Source organism: Tachypleus tridentatus, chromosome 8 (assembly GCF_004210375.1).
Source record: "Tachypleus tridentatus isolate NWPU-2018 chromosome 8, ASM421037v1, whole genome shotgun sequence".
NCBI lineage: Eukaryota > Metazoa > Arthropoda > Merostomata > Xiphosura > Limulidae > Tachypleus > Tachypleus tridentatus.
Genome location: NC_134832.1, coordinates 59,860,119 through 59,879,907, shown reverse-complemented (window position 1 = coordinate 59,879,907; position 19,789 = coordinate 59,860,119). Strand labels below are relative to the sequence as shown.

General features: G+C 34.5%; 1 protein-coding gene across 1 annotated transcript in view; it reads left to right on the top strand.

The window, feature by feature from the left end:
* The first annotated feature begins 76 nt into the window (after positions 1 to 76).
* LOC143222463 (serine beta-lactamase-like protein LACTB, mitochondrial) overlaps positions 77 to 19,789 on the top strand; it is a 28,904-nt gene continuing 9,191 nt past the window's right edge. Inside the window, 5 exon segments of the mRNA XM_076449018.1 lie at positions 77 to 249; positions 9,006 to 9,072; positions 10,138 to 10,328; positions 10,656 to 10,754; positions 17,241 to 17,430. Coding sequence (XP_076305133.1) covers positions 238 to 249; positions 9,006 to 9,072; positions 10,138 to 10,328; positions 10,656 to 10,754; positions 17,241 to 17,430 — 559 coding nt within the window. The 5' untranslated portion in view covers positions 77 to 237.

Below are 19,789 nucleotides of genomic sequence, written 5' to 3'. Positions count from 1 at the left end.
AGTTACGTTTTGCTTGAATATTTTCGCTTGTAAAGTGGACTAAACGCAAGCGCACCCTGTGAACTTTTTGATAAACTATTATTTGTAATTTTTATAGTTTTAGGTGTAAAATGTACTTCCAATTAATAAAGAAATGTTATGAAATATTAATGAAAAGACTAAGTTCGCCCACTCAGTTTAGAAAAATGTTAAAAATCCTTCAATATGTTCAATAATTAAGAAACTACTTAAAATGTTATGCGGTTCAAGGCACGTGTCTTCTTTATTCTTTCACTCGAGATTATGCTTTTTCAAACAAGTGACAGTGACAACATTTCTGTATAATAAGCTACATACAGTTGTAAAAAGTAAATCTTATTTTCAGAACAACAATCGTAAGTACAACGCCATTTTGCTTTGTGCTAGTACTTTTGGACTTTATGAGGTTGTACAATATGTAACTAAAAATAAAGTAAATACAACTGAGAGAGAAACAGACGTTACTGTTGTTACCAAGGAAAGAGATAATTATTTAAAAGGAACTTCATCATCTCTTTCCTTTGCTATTGCAAAAGGAAGGGACATAGTGCAAATAATTAAAGTAAGCTTAAATGAAATTTAGTTTATTTTACATTTTCAGTTATGCATTATACAGTGAGGCAGAGTAACATGTTCATGTGAGTGAAATTTTTTATACTTGAGAAAACTCAAATGTGTGAAGTTTACGTTCATTATTTGAAAAATTAAAGACTTTCTTTGGACCAACATGATAAGATGTTTTTTGGGGGTGAGGTGAGGATATGGCTCAAAAGTAAGTCAAGATCTTTACTGTTAAAAGTAAAGGTATTTGATTTTTCCTGAATTCAGAGCATTTGAAAATCAAATTAATTTGCAGTAGTTGTAATCATGAAAAAAATAGTTCTGAGGATGGCCATACACAAAACTCAAATATATCGTAGACTTTTATGTGAAAAATTGGAGATAAATTATTTAAGTTTTTAATTCTATTAACATAATTCACAAGAGGTAAGGTCAACTTATTGGTAAATGGTAAAATTACTTTTGCATTGTCTTTATAGAGCTTATCATTGGCAAAAATGATACAAGGTTAAAATTTAGAGTAACTTGGAGAGTCCGTACTGCTAAATATTATTTATTTTATAATAAGCATTCTGATTACTTGTATATTATTTATAAAAATGAAAAACATTTATCATTTAAGCAATGACAATCATATTGTCTGGAATGCAGACAACTTCCTCAATAATTACTTCCTTGAGGTCAGGAAATATGTGAGGCTTCCTGCAGTTTGTACATGACTTAATTTCAGATTCCTCCACAACAAGTAATCAGCTCGTGCTTGGTCTGATGGATGAAATGGTTATTCACAAGGAAGGTGATGTGAAATGAATCTCTCATGAAGATGTTTCCACAAAATGTGTTTTACTTGGTTATCAATATGCAAGGGGTACTATCTTACATAATGTCACATCTTGTAGCAACAAAATTTGGAAATTACTTGTGAGAATTGCATAATATTGTGGAGGTTGGGTGTCTGTATGCTGATTGATCTTCAAAAATGTAAGGTTCAGTAGTAACATTAGATGCGAAATTACACCATTTTATCATGATGGCAACATACAATATAGGCCCAACTTTGTTCTGCCAGCCTGTTTTGTACAATTTGTAGGAGGAAATTATAGTGTGCAAAATTGAAAGGTTTTTGTTTTCTTCATTTGATGAAAATATTTTTGTCTGTTATTAAATTTAACATTTTCTATATCATAATTTAATAGAAATTTTGTTCATAGTTTTATAGTTAGTAGAAATGCAGAGGGCTCAGATATTTTTTTGGGGGAAGGAATATTATGGCCTGATGAGTCTCATTCATGTTGTAAACTGCCCCCCCCCAAAAAAAAAAAAAGAGTTTTGCACCCGTGCCTTAGCATAATGGAGGTTTGTAGGAAATGTTACATGTGGATTAGTTTCTGACCAGGTAATGCAATTCTGCATGTTAAAATGATTAGAAAGGGTGACGTGGGCTTCATCAGATACTGGCAGATAATTGTGTGTGTTGAAACATTCAGATAGGGTGAAGGACAGTAGAACTTTAACATTAAGGGCACACTTTCAACTACATCTAAAAGCTCTAGATAGCAAGGTGCCTTTAATATACAAAATGAGTCATGCAAAGTTGGATTCCATATTGACCATTCTAAATTAATGAATGTTAAGTAGCCCCCTTTTTTTTAATGTATGCATTTAATGCCATTTTTGTTACATGTATGTAAACAATGTTTTTGTGTAAACTGTAAGAACAGTAAATAAGTAGAACAAAGAAATGCATGCTTTATTTATATTCCATAGGTATGAAAATACATGTGGATGTAAGTATTTACTATGTATTTGTACATCACACACATTAGTTCATCAGGACAAATATGTATGCAGCTAACTTGTTTTGTTAATCTTTATGTCAGTGATTATGTGTTTACTTTGTAAAAATGTTTGTCAAATTTACCCTAATAGTGTTGCAGTTGACCCTCGAGAGTTGCAACAGTGTCTAAAATGTTTGACAAACTTTGCTTAAGTGCAAATTTAGGTTGTGTTTGTATGATTCACTTAATTTTGGTGGATGGTGGTTCTGACTAGGGCAAAAGAATTAGCTCATCATCATCCAAAGTGGTGTCGTCACTTCTAGAAGTTGGTGGATGGTGGTTTTGACTAGGGCAAAAGAGTTGGCTCCTCATCATCCAAAGTGGTGTCATCACTTTGAGAAGTAGGTGGATGGTTGTTCTTACTAGGGCAAAAGAGTTAGATCCTCATAATCCAAAGTGTGTCATCACTTCTAGAAGTTGGTAGGTGGTGGTTCTGACTAGGGTAAAAGAATTAGCTCCTCATCATCCAAAGTGGTGTCATCACTTCTAGAAGTTGGTAGATGGTGGTTCTGACTAGGGTAAAAGAGTTAGCTCCTCATCATCCAAAGTGGTGTCGTCACTTTCAAAAGGCTTTCCTGTAATGCCATTTGCAATTCATTGCTTCCAATGCTCATCAATTTTTTTGGAGCTGAAGCATTTTGGTTCAATCTGCAAATTGTGTAGCAGTAAAAACTTCTTCATTTCTGGTTTTCTGTGACAGATGTATCATCAGCTCACTCAGAGGACTGTTGTCTTCCTTGTCCTCTCCAGGAACTGTTGTAATTTCTTCATCTACTTTGATTCCAGAGAAATAGAAGCACTTCTGTACAGTTATGGCTTTGTCCTCCTGGCTGCTCCTGAAACCCAGTGACAGGTATCAAGCATGTTCACATCTTTAGCAGTGATGTTGGCACCTGTTGTGGTTTTAAGTTGTGCTGGGACAGCCCCAAGAAACTGTTTTCTGGAGAGGAAATTCATGATTTTAATGACACCCTGATCAAGAGGTTACAGGATTGAGGTGCAGTTGGAAGGTAAGAACAGGACATGGGTGTTTGTGAGTTGCATGTTGCCATGAAATGAAGCATTGTCAAGAAACATTTTGGCTCTGCAAACACAGCTTTTGATGAAAAGACTTCACCCATTCTTCATAGAGACTGTTGGTTGTTCTTGTCTTATTTTTCTATCTGTAAGTTGATGAAGATGGTTTTTTTCATATTATGAAACAGTGGAAATTTTCATGATGACTTATGACCAATAGCTTTTCAAACTCTCCCCACAAATTGACTTGACCCTGCTTTGAAACCATGGTGTGGAAGTTATCAGCTTTATTCTACAGTGTTTACAAATAATAAGATTGCACTTTGAATCTGTGAAAACATTTATTACAGCATATGGTTTAGAGCTGATCCAATAAATATAGTGTTTCAGTATTGGTTATTTTTCTGGGATGTTTGGAATTTAATGGTATATCATACAGATATACAAAACTATTTGTGGACATAGTTGTAGCATTTTACATCTTTCAGCAAATTTATTCATCAGTCAATCAGTAGATATTCTTTTTTCACAAATGCCTAAATTTTAGTCATTTTTATTAAAACAAAGAACAATAAAAGACCCAACAATTTTGAATATTTACAGTGTCATGTATCAGTTATTTATTAAAATTTTGAAAATAACACTTAAAGGTCGTAATATATGCAACTTGCCCACAGAAAGTGTTAACTGCCAGTTGTACTGAGTATACATGAAGCACAAAATACTGCACTTAATCTGGAATATTGAGGTTCCTGTCAGTGAATGAAATGAAGCACAAAATACTGCACTTAATCTGGAATATTGAGGTTCCTGTTAGTGAATGAAATGAAGCACAAAATACTGCACTTAATCTGGAATATTGAGGTTCCTGTTAGTGAATGAAATGAAGCACAAAATACTGCACTTAATCTGGAATATTGAGGTTCCTGTCAGTGAATGAAATGAAGCACAAAATACTGCACTTAATCTGGAATATTGAGGTTCCTGTCAGTGAATGAAATGAAGCACAAAATACTGCACTTAATCTGGAATATTGAGGTTCCTGTCAGTGAATGAAATGAAGCACAAAATACTGCACTTAATCTGGAATATTGAGGTTCCTGTCAGTGAATGAAATGAAGCACAAAATACTGCACTTAATCTGGAATATTGAGGTTCCTGTCAGTGAATGAAATGAAGCACAAAATACTGCACTTAATCTGGAATATTGAGGTTCCTGTCAGTGAATGAAATGAAGCACAAAATACTGCACTTAATCTGGAATATTGAGGTTCCTGTCAGTGAATGAAATGAAGCACAAAATACTGCACTTAATCTGGAATATTGAGGTTCCTGTCAGTGAATGAAATGAAGCACAAAATACTGCACTTAATCTGGAATATTGAGGTTCCTGTTAGTGAATGAAATGAAGCACAAAATACTGCACTTAATCTGGAATATTGAGGTTCCTGTCAGTGAATGAAATGAAGCACAAAATACTGCACTTAATCTGGAATATTGAGGTTCCTGTCAGTGAATGAAATGAAGCACAAAATACTGCACTTAATCTGGAATATTGAGGTTCCTGTCAGTGAATGAAATGAAGCACAAAATACTGCACTTAATCTGGAATATTGAGGTTCCTGTTAGTGAATGAAATGAAGCACAAAATACTGCACTTAATCTGGAATATTGAGGTTCCTGTTAGTGAATGAAATGAAGCACAAAATACTGCACTTAATCTGGAATATTGAGGTTCCTGTCAGTGAATGAAATGAAGCACAAAATACTGCACTTAATCTGGAATATTGAGGTTCCTGTTAGTGAATGAAATGAAGCACAAAATACTGCACTTAATCTGGAATATTGAGGTTCCTGTCAGTGAATGAAATGAAGCACAAAATACTGCACTTAATCTGGAATATTGAGGTTCCTGTTAGTGAATGAAATGAAGCACAAAATACTGCACTTAATCTGGAATATTGAGGTTCCTGTCAGTGAATGAAATGAAGCACAAAATACTGCACTTAATCTGGAATATTGAGGTTCCTGTCAGTGAATGAAATGAAGCACAAAATACTGCACTTAATCTGGAATATTGAGGTTCCTGTCAGTGAATGAAATGAAGCACAAAATACTGCACTTAATCTGGAAAATTGAGGTTCCTGTCAGTGAATGAAATGAAGCACAAAATACTGCACTTAATCTGGAATATTGAGGTTCCTGTCAGTGAATGAAATGAAGCACAAAATACTGCACTTAATCTGGAAAATTGAGGTTCCTGTTAGTGAATGAAATGAAGCTCAAAATACTGCACTTAATCTGGAATATTGAGGTTCCTGTTAGTGAATGATTTAGTTTTGTTACAAATAATAGAAAAAAAAAAGACTGAAAAGGTTTGCTTTTAATGTCATGGTGCCCACTGTTTCGAGGTGTCCATCATTTGAGATTCTATTGTGTGCTTCATCAGACCATAAGATATCAGGAGGTCATTGCTGTGGATGTTGAAACTTCCAGAAAGGATGAAGTGTGGTTCATTAGATATCAGCACAATACAACACAAAATTGACAGTCTAGTTTTAAGTTAAATCCATTTCTTTCAGTGCTTGAACATGATGAATCTGGTAAGGAGATGTTTACAAAGTTGATCCAAGAGTTTACTAACAGTTCAAAATTGCAAATACAGACTTTGAACTGCATGAGGTGCACTTGTACTGGCTTATTTTGTTATATTATGGCTGATCTGTTGTTGGTCGCCTCTTTGTAACTGTTTTATTACCAGTGCAATCTGTCTCTTCAAATTTGTTTTTGGACTTGTGTTCAGCAGCACTAGCATGAGGCCTTATGGAGATATTATGAACACAAAAGTATTCTGTGATAATTGCCTGAGCATTTAATCTTTTACTGTAATGCATTTCACAAGTTCACTTCTTTTCATATGTCTTCTAGTGGCACAACAGCAGGTGTTTAGACTGAATGTACTAAATTCATGGTTTCAACACTGGTGGTGATCACAGCAGAGCTAGATCTTTGTGTAGCTTTGTTTTTAACTACAAATAAACAAACAATCACTGACTGCACACTTATCAGTTTCATGTTGATTGAATGAACTGTATTGTGATGGACATATCCACTTATATATATGGAAGGTGGCAAAAGAAATCACAGTGGTGCCCATTGTAGCAGTATGTGACAACTACAGTTTCACCTCTCTATACAGGGTAGCCCATAAGTCCCTACCAATCCATATGTTATCATGTTATATTCAATTATGCATGTATTATAAATTTTTTTCTTTGTTGTCAGAGAAATATGGCCAATTTAAACCCATTTACACTTGAAAATGTCTCACAGAACATGGCATCACATAATATTATGCAGCGAGAATGAGGGACAGCACACGGATACACTGGATACATAAGATATATGGATGGGTACTGACTTACAGGCCACCCTGTACAATATTGTATATGAAAAATATATGTGTAAAAACGGCTCATTTGGGTTGAGAAAATAGTTTTACATAGAGGAGTGAACAACGTTTTGACCTTTTACGTAAAACATTTTCTCAACCCAAACAAGCTGTTTTTACATATTTTTCTTTACAATTGGGTTTTCTCAACATCACTGAATATCGTATATGGATGTTAAATTAAAAACTACCCTTAAAATTTGACTTTTTCTTTCTCTATATACATATATGTATATATCTTCATTAAATTGGGAAAATCTTACTTTTTGTTTATAATTGTTTTTAACCTGTAGGTATGTTGTGAAAAAATAGGACACCCTTGTTATTGTTAATTAATGGTCAGATATATGCTGTTTATTATTTAAACCATAATATACCTTTGCTTATGTATATTTAATTAATAATCCCTAATCAATTTGTTTGAACATATGATCCATAATTGTACATTTTAATTAATAGTAATACATCAGATAATAAAGCTTGGTTTAAAAACATAGCACATATATATATATATATATTTAAAGGAATTCCGGATTTTTTATTGCAACTTGTACATCATTATAAAATTATATGTGAAGCACATAAAGGTCAGGTTGGCAAGATGTTATAAAGATGTTTTTTCATCCACTGAACTATTCACCATTCAAGGCATCATGTAAGAACTAATTCTAACATTTTTGAAACCATAAACTTATGTAACAAAAAAAATTAAACTACCAGTAGACACCTCATCATCTGACAATGCTGTGTCACAAACTTGTATTTTGTAAAATGAGGAACAGTTTTTACCAAAATACACTTAAGGAGGAAAACTTCTATATATCATCCCTGTTCTTCATGTTTGCATTCTCACCTCTTTATTTCCACCATTCACAGAAAAGTATATTATTCACTGTTATATTTGTTACCTGGTTGTTGAGACAAAATCAAATGATGATTTATTTCATTGTTGTTACTGACATATACAAATGGGAACAGAAGTTTTCATGCATGAAGTGGATTAGGAAATGAAAAACACTACACAATGATTAGAGTTAGGGCAGGCTATGAACACTACACAATGCTTAGTGTTAGGATAGGCTATAATATTGAATCAAGATATTCACAGGCCTTCTTGTGAAACATTTGAAAATTATAAAACATTTATTTATTGTTTTTATCTTTCATTTTCTTTACTTTTGCTTAAAACTAGTAAAATAAAAACTTTAAATTTTAAAGTAAACCTATATTTCAAACCAAAAACATTGCAACAAAATATTAGCTACTGTAGGCTTGATAATGTGATATTATCAAAGCTATACATTGTAGATCCATGAAAATATTATACTTTAACTGCATTTATGATGGAAGATGGATAATTCAGATTTCATTTACCAGAATTATAAAAACATAAATGATAAAATATCACCAGGCCCAGCATGGTCAGGTGGTTAACTTCCAATCTCCAAGTTCGAATCCTTGTCCTACTAACATGCTTACTCTTTCAGCTGTGTAGGCATTATAATGTGATGCTGAATCCCACTATTCATTGGTAATAGAGTAGGCCAAGAGTTTACAGAAGTTGGTGATAACTAGCTCCCACCCCTGTAGTTTTTCACTGTTCAGGAAGACAAGTGTAAAAAACCCTTGTGCAGTTTTGCACAAAATTGAAAACCAACCAAAACATCTTTATGTGCAAAGTAATCGATATCTCCATGGAATATTTACGGGAATTCAGATTCATAATTATTCAGATTATAAATATATATATATATATTTAACACTTCTATTTTTTGTAAGACCACATGTTTGTAGAGGCCAAATAGAGAACTTGTACTCAATTTTAACAAACAGTTTATTGAAATAAATATTGCCTACAATAGTATGCTTTAAAAATTGTCATGTTTTAGCTCCACTTTTAAAGTATGTTTCCAGTGCTATCTGCATTGGTTTTAATTAGTCCAAGTTGTGTAAATACATAAAATTTCACTATTGATGAAATGCCATGCCATTACTTTTAGACTGATATTATGAGATATAATAGGAGCTTGAAACTGGAAAATTTAACAGGTTGTGAGTTTTTATTTCATCTGATATTACTATGATTTAAAACTTAAAATATTTTTTCTTTGTTTCTAAAGGATGAATTTGGTGCCCCAGGAATTGTTGTGGGAGTTAGTATCAATGGCCACAATGTTTGGCAAGAAGGTACTCATATTTTATTAATGTGTATTATATGTATAGTGAATGCTGTATGAAAATATAAGCATTTTTTCATAGCACATTTAGTAGCTTAAAAGGTACAAAACTGGTAATAATCAAAATTATAATTTGTTTTAAGCAACTTTCATGTGCAAGTTTTTGAAACATTTGTACATATTTTTACAGCATTTAATAAATGTGATTTTATAAAAATAGGTACATATATTAATAAATTTATGAAGATTAGGTATTCATATATAATTTTTGTAGCATCACCTTGTACAAATATTGATTGATACAGGAGATGGTTGTAGAGTACTTCAGTGATGAGTAATAAAAACATTCTTACTATAGTTGTAATGTTTCCTGTTGTTGAACAAGTCCTTTTTGTTTCTTATGATTTGGTAAAAATAGAGAAGTTTCCTTTAAAAGTAACAAATACTAACTAACTTGATGGTTAATTTACACAAGTATAACTTTTACTGCATAACTTTATTTGGGCCACATCTTACTTGACCAGTCACTGAAAGATATTTCACTGAATTTTCGGTCTTAGAATTAACTACTTAATTGTATTTGTAACTAACATATCAGTGTTTATGTGTTAATTAAAGTAATTAAAATTTTGATGTCATAATGAACTTTCTAGGTATTCTAGGCCTATTATAAAGTTACTTGATCTTAATATAAAGTGCCATCTAGCAACCATGTAAATAAAACAATAGAAATAAAATTTGCAACATTAATAGTCCAAGTTACTTCTACAACTTTTGAAAAAAAGAAGGAAATTTCTGAGTACTGCAATAAATGGCAGTATGAGAACCCTTTTAATATATTGTTTGGAGATATAGAATTCATTGTATGTTCATGATTATATGTGTAACATTGTGTTGTGGGAGGCTGATACAGAGAGAAGTTAAGCGATAAATGCTTAAAATTGACAAATCTTGGTTTTAACTGAAGCTTGAATAGAACCAAGTTGCATTCGATTAATCTAAATCTAAAGTAAGGTATAGCTTAAGTACTAGGGGAGTCTCAAACTTCACTGTTGTAATTGTTTGTTCATTTTAGGGTTTGGATATGCTGATGTAGAAAACCGTGTTCCTTGTCACAAAGACACTGTAATGAGAATTGGTAGCATCAGTAAGAGTATAACCATGATAGGCATTGGGAAACTCTGGGAAGAGAAGAAGCTTGATTTAGATAAACCAATACAAGAATACGTGCCCAACTTTCCTGAAAAATGTTTTGAAAATGAAAAGGTATGTGAAAGTTTTTACTTGCAAACTTATAAGTTTTACAAACATTTGTTTCTCCCTGACATAAATTAGCATGCATTTAAAGTGGTTTGTATACAGATATTCGTTAAAGCTTCAGTAGATATTTACTTTTGTAATTTTAAAAACTGTACAACTGTTTTAATTTGTGTAAACATTTAGTTAAGTGATTAAATATGAGATTAAGTTTCAAAATTTATTAAAGTATTATAAAGCATTTTTATATGAAGACAGCTTTTTTGTTGTAAACATTTGTACTTGTTTGTTATTCCTGGTTTCAGGTAAATGTGTAAATTATTAATTTTCATCAAGGTTATGCTGACTTGCAGGCATCTTGTGTCACATCTTGGTGGTATAAGACATTATGATAAACCATTTCTGAAGTCAGAAACAGACAGCACTTCAAAACAGGTAAATAATTCTGCACATTTCATGATGCAAAAGATGTCAGTAATTTTGACACAATACAAATATTCTTGAACCACATATGTGTAAGACTTGCATAAGTTTTACTTAGTGGAGGCTTTTGCAATTTTTAAGGCTTATTTAAAATCAAAGTTTGTAATTCATAAGTCTCTTTTTTTTTAATCATGTTTTTTTTTGCTTACTCTCAAAATCAGGGCAAAATATCCATAAGCTTTGTCCCTCTGGATTATACTTCCATTTCTCCTTTCATAAATTCATGTTTCTTTTTGTTTTTGCATTTTAATTGTTTATCTTATTAGGGTAGATAATTATTTTGGCAGCTAAAGTTTTTGTGTCATTGTTCTCAATAACAGATAATTTCTGATTTGCCTAAGGGTTTGTCACAGAATACCTTACTCAAATATTAGAATATTAAACAACTCCATAATCCATTACTAGCTGAGTTAATATTACCAAATGTTTGAGTAAAGCTGGGATCATATCAGTTTTTAGTTAGTTTTTATCCTGATCACAAACAGTAAATAATAGTTTGTCCCGGGTTTCTCTGTATCATGTAAGATTGATACATGTGGTTTGGCATTATGCAGAGTTCCGTTAAATTTTACTTTGAAATTTACCTGACAAAGGTAGGTTACATGTTACAGTATGAACCTAATCTATTATTTGGCAGCTATAGGAATTAAGATTTGAATAACTCCAAATATTGAAGAAAACCAACAAAGAAACAGTTTATTTTTATTTTTCAAAATGGTTTCAAGACAACTCAGCCACATTTTTTATTATTTTAACAAGATGAGCTTTTAGCAGCTTTTTCTCTGTGAGTTTCAACTGTGATGCAATAAACAAAATATCATTTGAGACATAGTTGCTATTTCCCATGTCACTCTGTATGGAAATCTGGTTGATTGATTTAGTGTTTTATGACACAAAGCAGCTAGGCTATCTGCACCAAACGTCCAGTAAAAAAACGAAAATAAATTAAATGTAGTGAAATACATAAAAGGAAATGAAAGTAAAACAAAACATTATTGAAAAACAGAAACAGCATAAAACCAATGTTGACACTTAGTTTACAATGTTAAGAGAGAAAGCAGAGTAAGAGAAGTTGTAAAGGACTTTCTCTAGCAAAATGGTAATGATCATAACCCGTCAGGAAGACTAACAGGTAAGTTCAAGAACCACCGTCAGTCACCTGAAGTTGGCCTTTCCAGTCCTGGTTCCAGGTTATGTTGTGTTAACAGCCATTATCAAAAGGTAAAATAAGAAAAGTGTTAAAAGACATATAGCAAAATCCTAATAAAAATTAGTCAAATGTCCTGTAAAAAGGTAAAAGTAAAGTAAATGTAGTAAAATTTGTAAAAGGAAACAAAGGTAAAAACAAAACAGCAATTTAAAATAGAAAATGGCATAAAACCAATGTTGACATCCAGTCTACAAAGTTGTAAAAGGACTTCCTGTAGCAGAATGGTAATGATCATAACCCGCCAGGAAGACTAACAGGTAAGTACAAGAACCACTGTCAGTCACCTGAAGTTGGTCTTTCCAGTCCTGGTTCCGGGTTATGTGTCATTATGGCCAGTACCAAAAGGTAAAGGAATAAAAGTATTAAAAGACATGCAGCAAAATTATAATAACAACTCGCCAGGATGACTAACGGGTAGTTCAAACAGCAGCGTTAGTCACCTGAAGTTGGCCTTTCAGTCCTGGTGTCGAGTTATTTAATGTTCTGGCCATTTTCCAATGTCAAATTGAACTGGAGAGATTGAGATTCTGAAAAGGAAACCACAATTAAAAAGGTGTAATGAATAAATATTGAACACTTAAATGAGGTTAAAAAGATTAATGGCCATTAAAAAACTAAAAACGTTATCAAGGTGGACAGTGTCATCATCATCAATAACACTGTCCAATGTTACAGACAAACCCTGGGACAGAACATGTTTAAAATAGTGCCGTCGTTGAGAGTCATAACAATGGCAAGAAATTAAAATGTGGCTTACAGTGATTTGAGTGTTACACAAACTACACACTGGTGCATCAGTTCCAAATAAAAGAAAACGATGAGTTAAAAAACTGAAAAATGAGCAGTCTAGTTAGAACAACTTCCTCCTTCCGAACCTTACGGAAGCTAGACGGCCAAAGCCCAATATAGGGTTTTATTTGAAAAAGCTTGTTGTTTAGTTGCTCACTCCAAGTGGACTGCCAGCTGGCACTGAGCTGAGCCTTGAATACAGGACCATAGTCCATGTACGGAATAGGCACAGTGGTGATAGTGCCAGAGCAGATAGGTTTAGCTGCCATGTCTGGAAGCACATTCCCGCAAATACCAACGTGGCCTGGTATCCAGAAAAACTGGATAGAAGTAGATGTTAATGAGAAATGGGCCAGTTGGTTTTGAATATCAGCAAGAACAGGGTGTGAGCCATTATGAAGTGATTCCAAGGCCAGCAGAGAACTAAGGGATCCAGGGCAAGAGATATGGTGTACAGTTCAGCAGTGAACACAGAAGCTGTAGAGGGGATTCTGCGCACAACCACCAAACTGCAACAAACCATGGCAGAGCCCACAAAATTACCTGATTTGGAACCATTATAAATTGGAATGAAGTGATTGTTCGAAAGATGTTCAGTAAATAAAAGATGGTACTTCCAATTGGGAGTATCTGCCTTTTTTAGATGACTTAAAGAAAGGTCACATTTGGGGGCTGTAATAAGCCATGGGGGAATGGGCTGACCAGTGGATTTTGCAATGTCATCCAAAGACAGACCCAATTCATCCAATTGCACCTGGATGCTAAGGCCAAAAGGATAATCTTTTTTGACAAAGTAAGGCCCACTGAGGAAGGAAAACACATCCCCAAGTGGGATGCTTTGGTAAGGAATGAAGTTTTGAAGAATACAGTAAAGACAGTTGCAAACGGCGAAGGTGCAGAGAAAGTTTGTGAGATTCCAAGTATAAGCTCTGAATTGGGGGGGTGCGGAAAACCCCAGTGCAGAGTCGAAGTCTTTGATGACGAATGTGGTCCAGCATCTTTGAGGCCGAGGGTCTGGCAGAGCCAGGACCATTGATCCATAATCGAGTTTTGAACGAATAAGAGCATGATATATCTTAAACATAGAACATTGATCCGCTCCCTAACTGGTGGTAGAGAGGACACAGTGAATGTTCAGTGCTCCTGTGCATTTGACCTGTAGCTGCTTTAAGTGTGGTATAAAGGTCACCTTACGGTCAAAGATAAGCCCCAAGAACTTGGTCTCAGGGACCACTGGCAGTGAAACTTCACAGATATGAAGTTCAGGATCACAGTGAATACCCCATTGGCAGCAACAGTGCATGCAAACGGTCTTAGAAAGAGAAAAATTAAAGCTGTTCGCCGTAGTCCACTTCAGTATATGATTGAGGGCAGTTTGTAGTTGCCGCTCAATATATCTCATGTTCGACGACTGACACAAGATGTGAAAGTCGTTGACATAGGCATCAGGAAAAACACAGCCCTGAGGGACCCCAAGTTCCTGTACAAAATTTTGTGTCATAAGCCTTCTCAATGTCAAAGAATATTGAAACAAGATGTTGGCATTTGAGAAAGGCTTCTCTGATTGATGTTTCAAGTCGAATTAGGTGGTTCCGTGGTGGAGTGCTGTTGTCGGAACCCACACTGGGTGGCCGAGAGGAGGTTGTTTGATTTGAGGAACCAAACAAGACGAGCATTAACCATCCTCACTAAGGTCTTACAGATACAGCTCGTCAAAGCAATTGGAATGTAGTTTGAAGGAATCTTGGGATCTTTCCCAGGTTCAGAGAAAGGTAAGATAATAGCCTGGTGCCAGGCATCAGGAAAAACATTCTCCTGCCAGATCCAGTTAAAAACAATTAAAAGAATATCAAAAGAAGCAGGAGAAAGATAGCACAGCATGTCATAGTGTACATTATCAGGTCCAACAGATGTACTGCCAGATGGATGAAGGCCCATTTTCAGTTCCACCAGTCTAAAGGGACAATTATAGTCAAAGAGACAGTCAGTTCGAAAGGAAAGGGGTGAATGCTCTCCCAGAGTCTTGATGGCCAAGAAGGTAGAGGAACAAGCAGAAGTGCTAGATACCCGGGAAAATCTTTTACCTAGAGTATCGGCAATGCTCCTGACACCAGTTACCTCTTGGCCATCAGAGAGTAAGATGGAGAGGGGGACAGAATTGTAGTGCTCACTGACCTTTTGAACCCTAACCCATATGACCTTGGAACTGGTGCTAGAAGATATGCTAGTTGTGAACTTAATCCAAGATTCTTTCTGGTTTTGACGTCTTACCCACCTAGCCTGTGGACGGGCCCATTGGAAAACGATGCAGTTCGAAAGTGTGAGATATCTACGGAAAGTATCCCAGGCCCCTTTTGAGCCTTCCGTGCCAAGTGGTAAGTAGGATTCCACCACGGACGAGGATATCGTGGAAAACATGTCGAGGTTTCAGGAATACACTGAGCATCTGCTTGTATAATACATTCAGTTACCACTGCCACACAGTTGTCTATTGATGGCTGATTCAAGATGGCAGGGTCATTCAAGTTCTGCAAGAGCAGTGAAAGTGGACGAGTCTGCCTGATCCAGCTTCCACTGGGGCACGCAGGTAGGGTGGCATTGACCACGACCAGTCTCTCTCAAAAGTATAGGAAAATGATCACTGTCTAGTGGATTATTGTCAACCCTCCATGAAAAAATGGGAAAATAATGAAGGGGAGCAAACCGAGAGATCAATAGTAGTAAAGGACTGACTAGGTGCATGAAAATAAGTGGAAGAACCAGTATTGAAAAGAGAAAGATTGTGATCAGAGAACATACACTCTACAGAGCGACCCCTCCTATCAATAACAGCACTTTCCAAGAGGAGATGATGTCCATTAAAATCCCCCAGGATTAGAAAGGGAGATGGCAACTGTTCAACAAGAGCATCAAGGTCTGATTGATCATATGTGTTTCCAGGAGACAGGTAGAGAGAACAAACAGTGATGGTATGACCCAAGGAAACATGGATGGCTGTGGCCTCCAAGGGTGTGTTGAGTGACAAAGACAGGGTGGGCATATGCTGATCAACCAATAGTGCCACCTCTCCATGTAGTGGTCCATCACACAGCCTTCCATTTCTGTACAGAGAAAACTGACGAATGGTGACTGTATGAGCAGGTTTTAGAAATGTTTCTTGTAAGGAAAGACATACAGGATGGTGGGAAGCAATCAGTGTTTTGATATCATCCAGATTAGAACGTAAACCTCGACATTTCTGTTGTATCAAGGTGGCCATTTTTAATGACAGGTAGTTGAACTGGCTGGAGAATCCTTCTGTTTACGACCACATCTTTTTTCTTTACTGTCTTTATTCGGAAGAGGTCTATCGACCTCCATGGATCCTGCCCTGGGTCATTGGGCAGGTCTTTGTTGTTGGAAGGGGATTCCAGTGACTGAGGACGCGAGTGAACGAATGATTGTTTTGCATTGTGGGGTGGGAGAAAAGATATATCAGAAGAAATGCCTGTATTTGAAACCAAAGGATGTAGATCTTGAGATTCGTTGGAATGTTTGGAAGGAACAGAGATGGGTGTAGAAGTCGATTCATCAACCTTTTTAACCGTGGAGGTCAAAAGGTTTTTTACTGGTTTTGAAAACGATTCTCTTGGAGGCACAGAGAGATCTGTCTGCACTTCCACTGCAGTTGTGGAACGAAGTGCAGCAGCATATGTCCGAGATGGAGTGGCGGACAGCAATTTCCGAGTCTCAGGATAGCTAATGTTATGAGTCGTTTTCAAATGCTGCAATTCTCTTTTCCTCCAACCATTTTGGGAACCATTGCAGTTGTCACAATGTGGGTCCGTGTGATACTCATAGGCATTGTGGTCCTTGCCACCACAACGAGCACATGTCAGGGAACCACAACAGGATGTCTTTGAGTGGCCGAACCTCTGACATTGAAAACATGGAAGAGGGTTTGGAATGTACGGCCGTACCCTGCAAATTAGATAACCTGCCTTGATGGTGGCAAGTGCATGTGGTGATGTAGAATACAGGAAGAAATGTATGTGAAGAGCTTGCATGCAAAAATATTATATGTACCATACCCGGACAAACTTAAAACTTCATTAAACTCATTATTCTTAGCGGTATTATATTGATTGTGTTCATTATTGAACTCTTATTGGTATTATATATTGATTATTATTAAACTTAGAGGTATTATAAAATTGAACTCTGTATTATATATTGATTGTGTATTATTATTATATTGATTGTGTTCATTATCTTGTGTTCATTATTAAACTCTTAGAGGTATAATATTGATTGTGTTCATTATTAAAACAAAATTTGTAATTTTACATCTTTTGTATTACTTGTGCAGTAAAAAGCTTTGTTTTTTTTTGTGATACCAGGAAGTCATGCTGGACATAAACATTCAATAATTTACAAAATAAAGTTTTTTTTTCTTTCAGAAAGTCCAAGATAATGACACTGTGGAAAACAGAAAGTTGACAAAAATAATTGAAAAAAAGAATAACATGAAGGAATCTTCTAAAGAATATACTAAAAAGGAAGAGAATGAGATGGAACTGAAAGATTACTTTCCTGATGTTCAATCATCATTAGAATTGTTTAAAAATGACCCACTTTTGAGTAAACCAGGTAAATATTCAACCTTAGCTTAAAGTATATCCACTAAAAATCAAGACAGGACTGTTTGCCATCAAACAACAAATACATGAGACTTTGTTCATAAGAGTAAGGCTGGCTCCAATACATTATTTTATCTAAATTCAATACTATTAGTTATTTTATAATGACTGTCATTTTGAATAGTTCCTGACAGTAGTAACCCAATACCCATTGTGAAACATTAGGTAAAAAAATTCAGGGAAAAAAATGGATGAAAAAACTGAGACCATTTGGAATGATTAAAAATAACATCAGTAGTTCCAAATTTTTCCTTTAAGGATATTAAGTACAAATGAAGCATTTTTGCTCAGTGTAACTTAAATATATAATTTTGTTTATTGGAATTGGGATAGTTTTCTGTATAAAATAAAAATGATATTGAAATGGTGTTACTTAAATGATTTAATAATTTGAGTGAGAAATTTCAAATGATTCATCCAACAGTAATATTGAATATTGTTTAAACTTCTACTGGTTTAAATTCTCTTATGCCCTAAGTGGAAACAGGGGTTCAATACGTTTTGGGCTTAGTGTATGGCTTTTAAATTTACAGCATTTTGATAATGATTCATGCATGCCATGTTTGTTTGTTTGTGTTTTGGCAAAAGTTTGAATTTTATAGTTGTGAAGTGAGGGTATAGTATAATATTAAGACTTATGGAAGTTTCTTGAAAGCATATCCTGAACAATGTTTCTTAAAATAATTAAGCTTTGCTCTGTGAGTTGATAAATAGTCTTTTTAACTTTTAGAATATTTCAAACTTTACATATTTCCATTCTGAAACTTGGTTGTTTTATTTGTTTATGGAGCAACACACATTTGACAGTAAGAAGAAGACATTTGTAAACTGAAAAGAAGTGGAAAAAAAACTGTTTTTGAAGTATTTTGGATATAATGTTAATATATGTGAATTTAGTATGACAGTTGTTTTTTCTTCTTCTTGTAATTGAGTATAGTAGTTCAGGTGATAATATCAACTATGTGATATGCTGCAAACTGAGTAGAACTTCCTTAAGGTTAAAAGTTAACTCATTAATGCTTCCTTGGAAGTCTACATGCCACAGTTGTTAGTTCAATGTATAAAATGACTACAAAAAAAAACGGTTTACCAGAAGTTGTCCCTAAGAAAATGGTTATAAAATTTATAACTTTATAACCTGTGGATAACTGAGTGTTTGATTAAACAACAAACTTTAAATTGTAAGATTTTAATGTAGCTCCTGAATTAAAAATAAAACCTCAAACAATTTAGTTTGATAGAAATTGCTTTTAATAAATAGAAGAGAAGTAGAGTTCTGTGGAGTTATAAAGTTTTATTTAATACATTTTGTAACAGATGTGACATTGATTTAAAGCAGTGAACATAAATATTGTATAGGGCAAGCAGTTTATACATATGTATGTAGTTAAAATTAATCAACAATGTGCAAGGCAATTCCGATTTACTAAATATCACAAAAATAACTAACTGATCAAAATTAGTTCTTCTGATTATTACTGCTTCAGATTATTCCAAGAATTCATTAATCAAAATCATAATTAAATCATTTGTCATGAAAATGATCAAGTGATTGAAATTATCAAACCATTCTTTATTATTACTATTTGTTATTCCATCTTTTCAAATTATTGCTGTCATATGTCTTTGTAGTTAAGCACAAAATTGGATTATCTGTGCTCTGTCAAATTTTGATAGATCTTACTTCTCTCTCACATAATAGCTTTTCTTGACTTGTACTGCACAAATGTTTGCTTGCCACTAGCTTTGATAGTCCCATCTGCCCTTACATGCTTTCATGCGAGACAGCTGTGCGATAGCATGCAAATGAGTATGTAATAACCTTCTACCAATTGGAATACTACACAACTCTCAGCATAGCTGACTTCCTCTATACAACCTCACTTCTCAGTTCGCAGTCATAGTGTTAAGGTGTGATTTTCACTTGAGCTTTACTTACTGAATTTCAACCATTTACTTGTTGGTTTTGGGAATGGTAGAGGATCTTTATACCATGAGTCTGATGTTCCTATTATGGTCCTGGTTAAGGTTAAACCACACCTTATAGTCTATGCTCTTGCCACTTTACACTAGGGGTCCTTTCATTTAATTTATGTTGTTGTTTCTGTGATCCTGCTCTTATTGCAACCCATAGTTTTTTCAGGCAAAGAGTATATCTAGTTTGGAAGTGGTGCTTACATATTCTTTATTTACACACCTCATGGGCTTCACTTGGTTGCTTTTTGAAGGGGGCTAATGGTAATGTAACACAGACCCCAAAACAGGTCATTGTGTATTTCTAGTTATTATGTTAGAGGATGTAAGATACT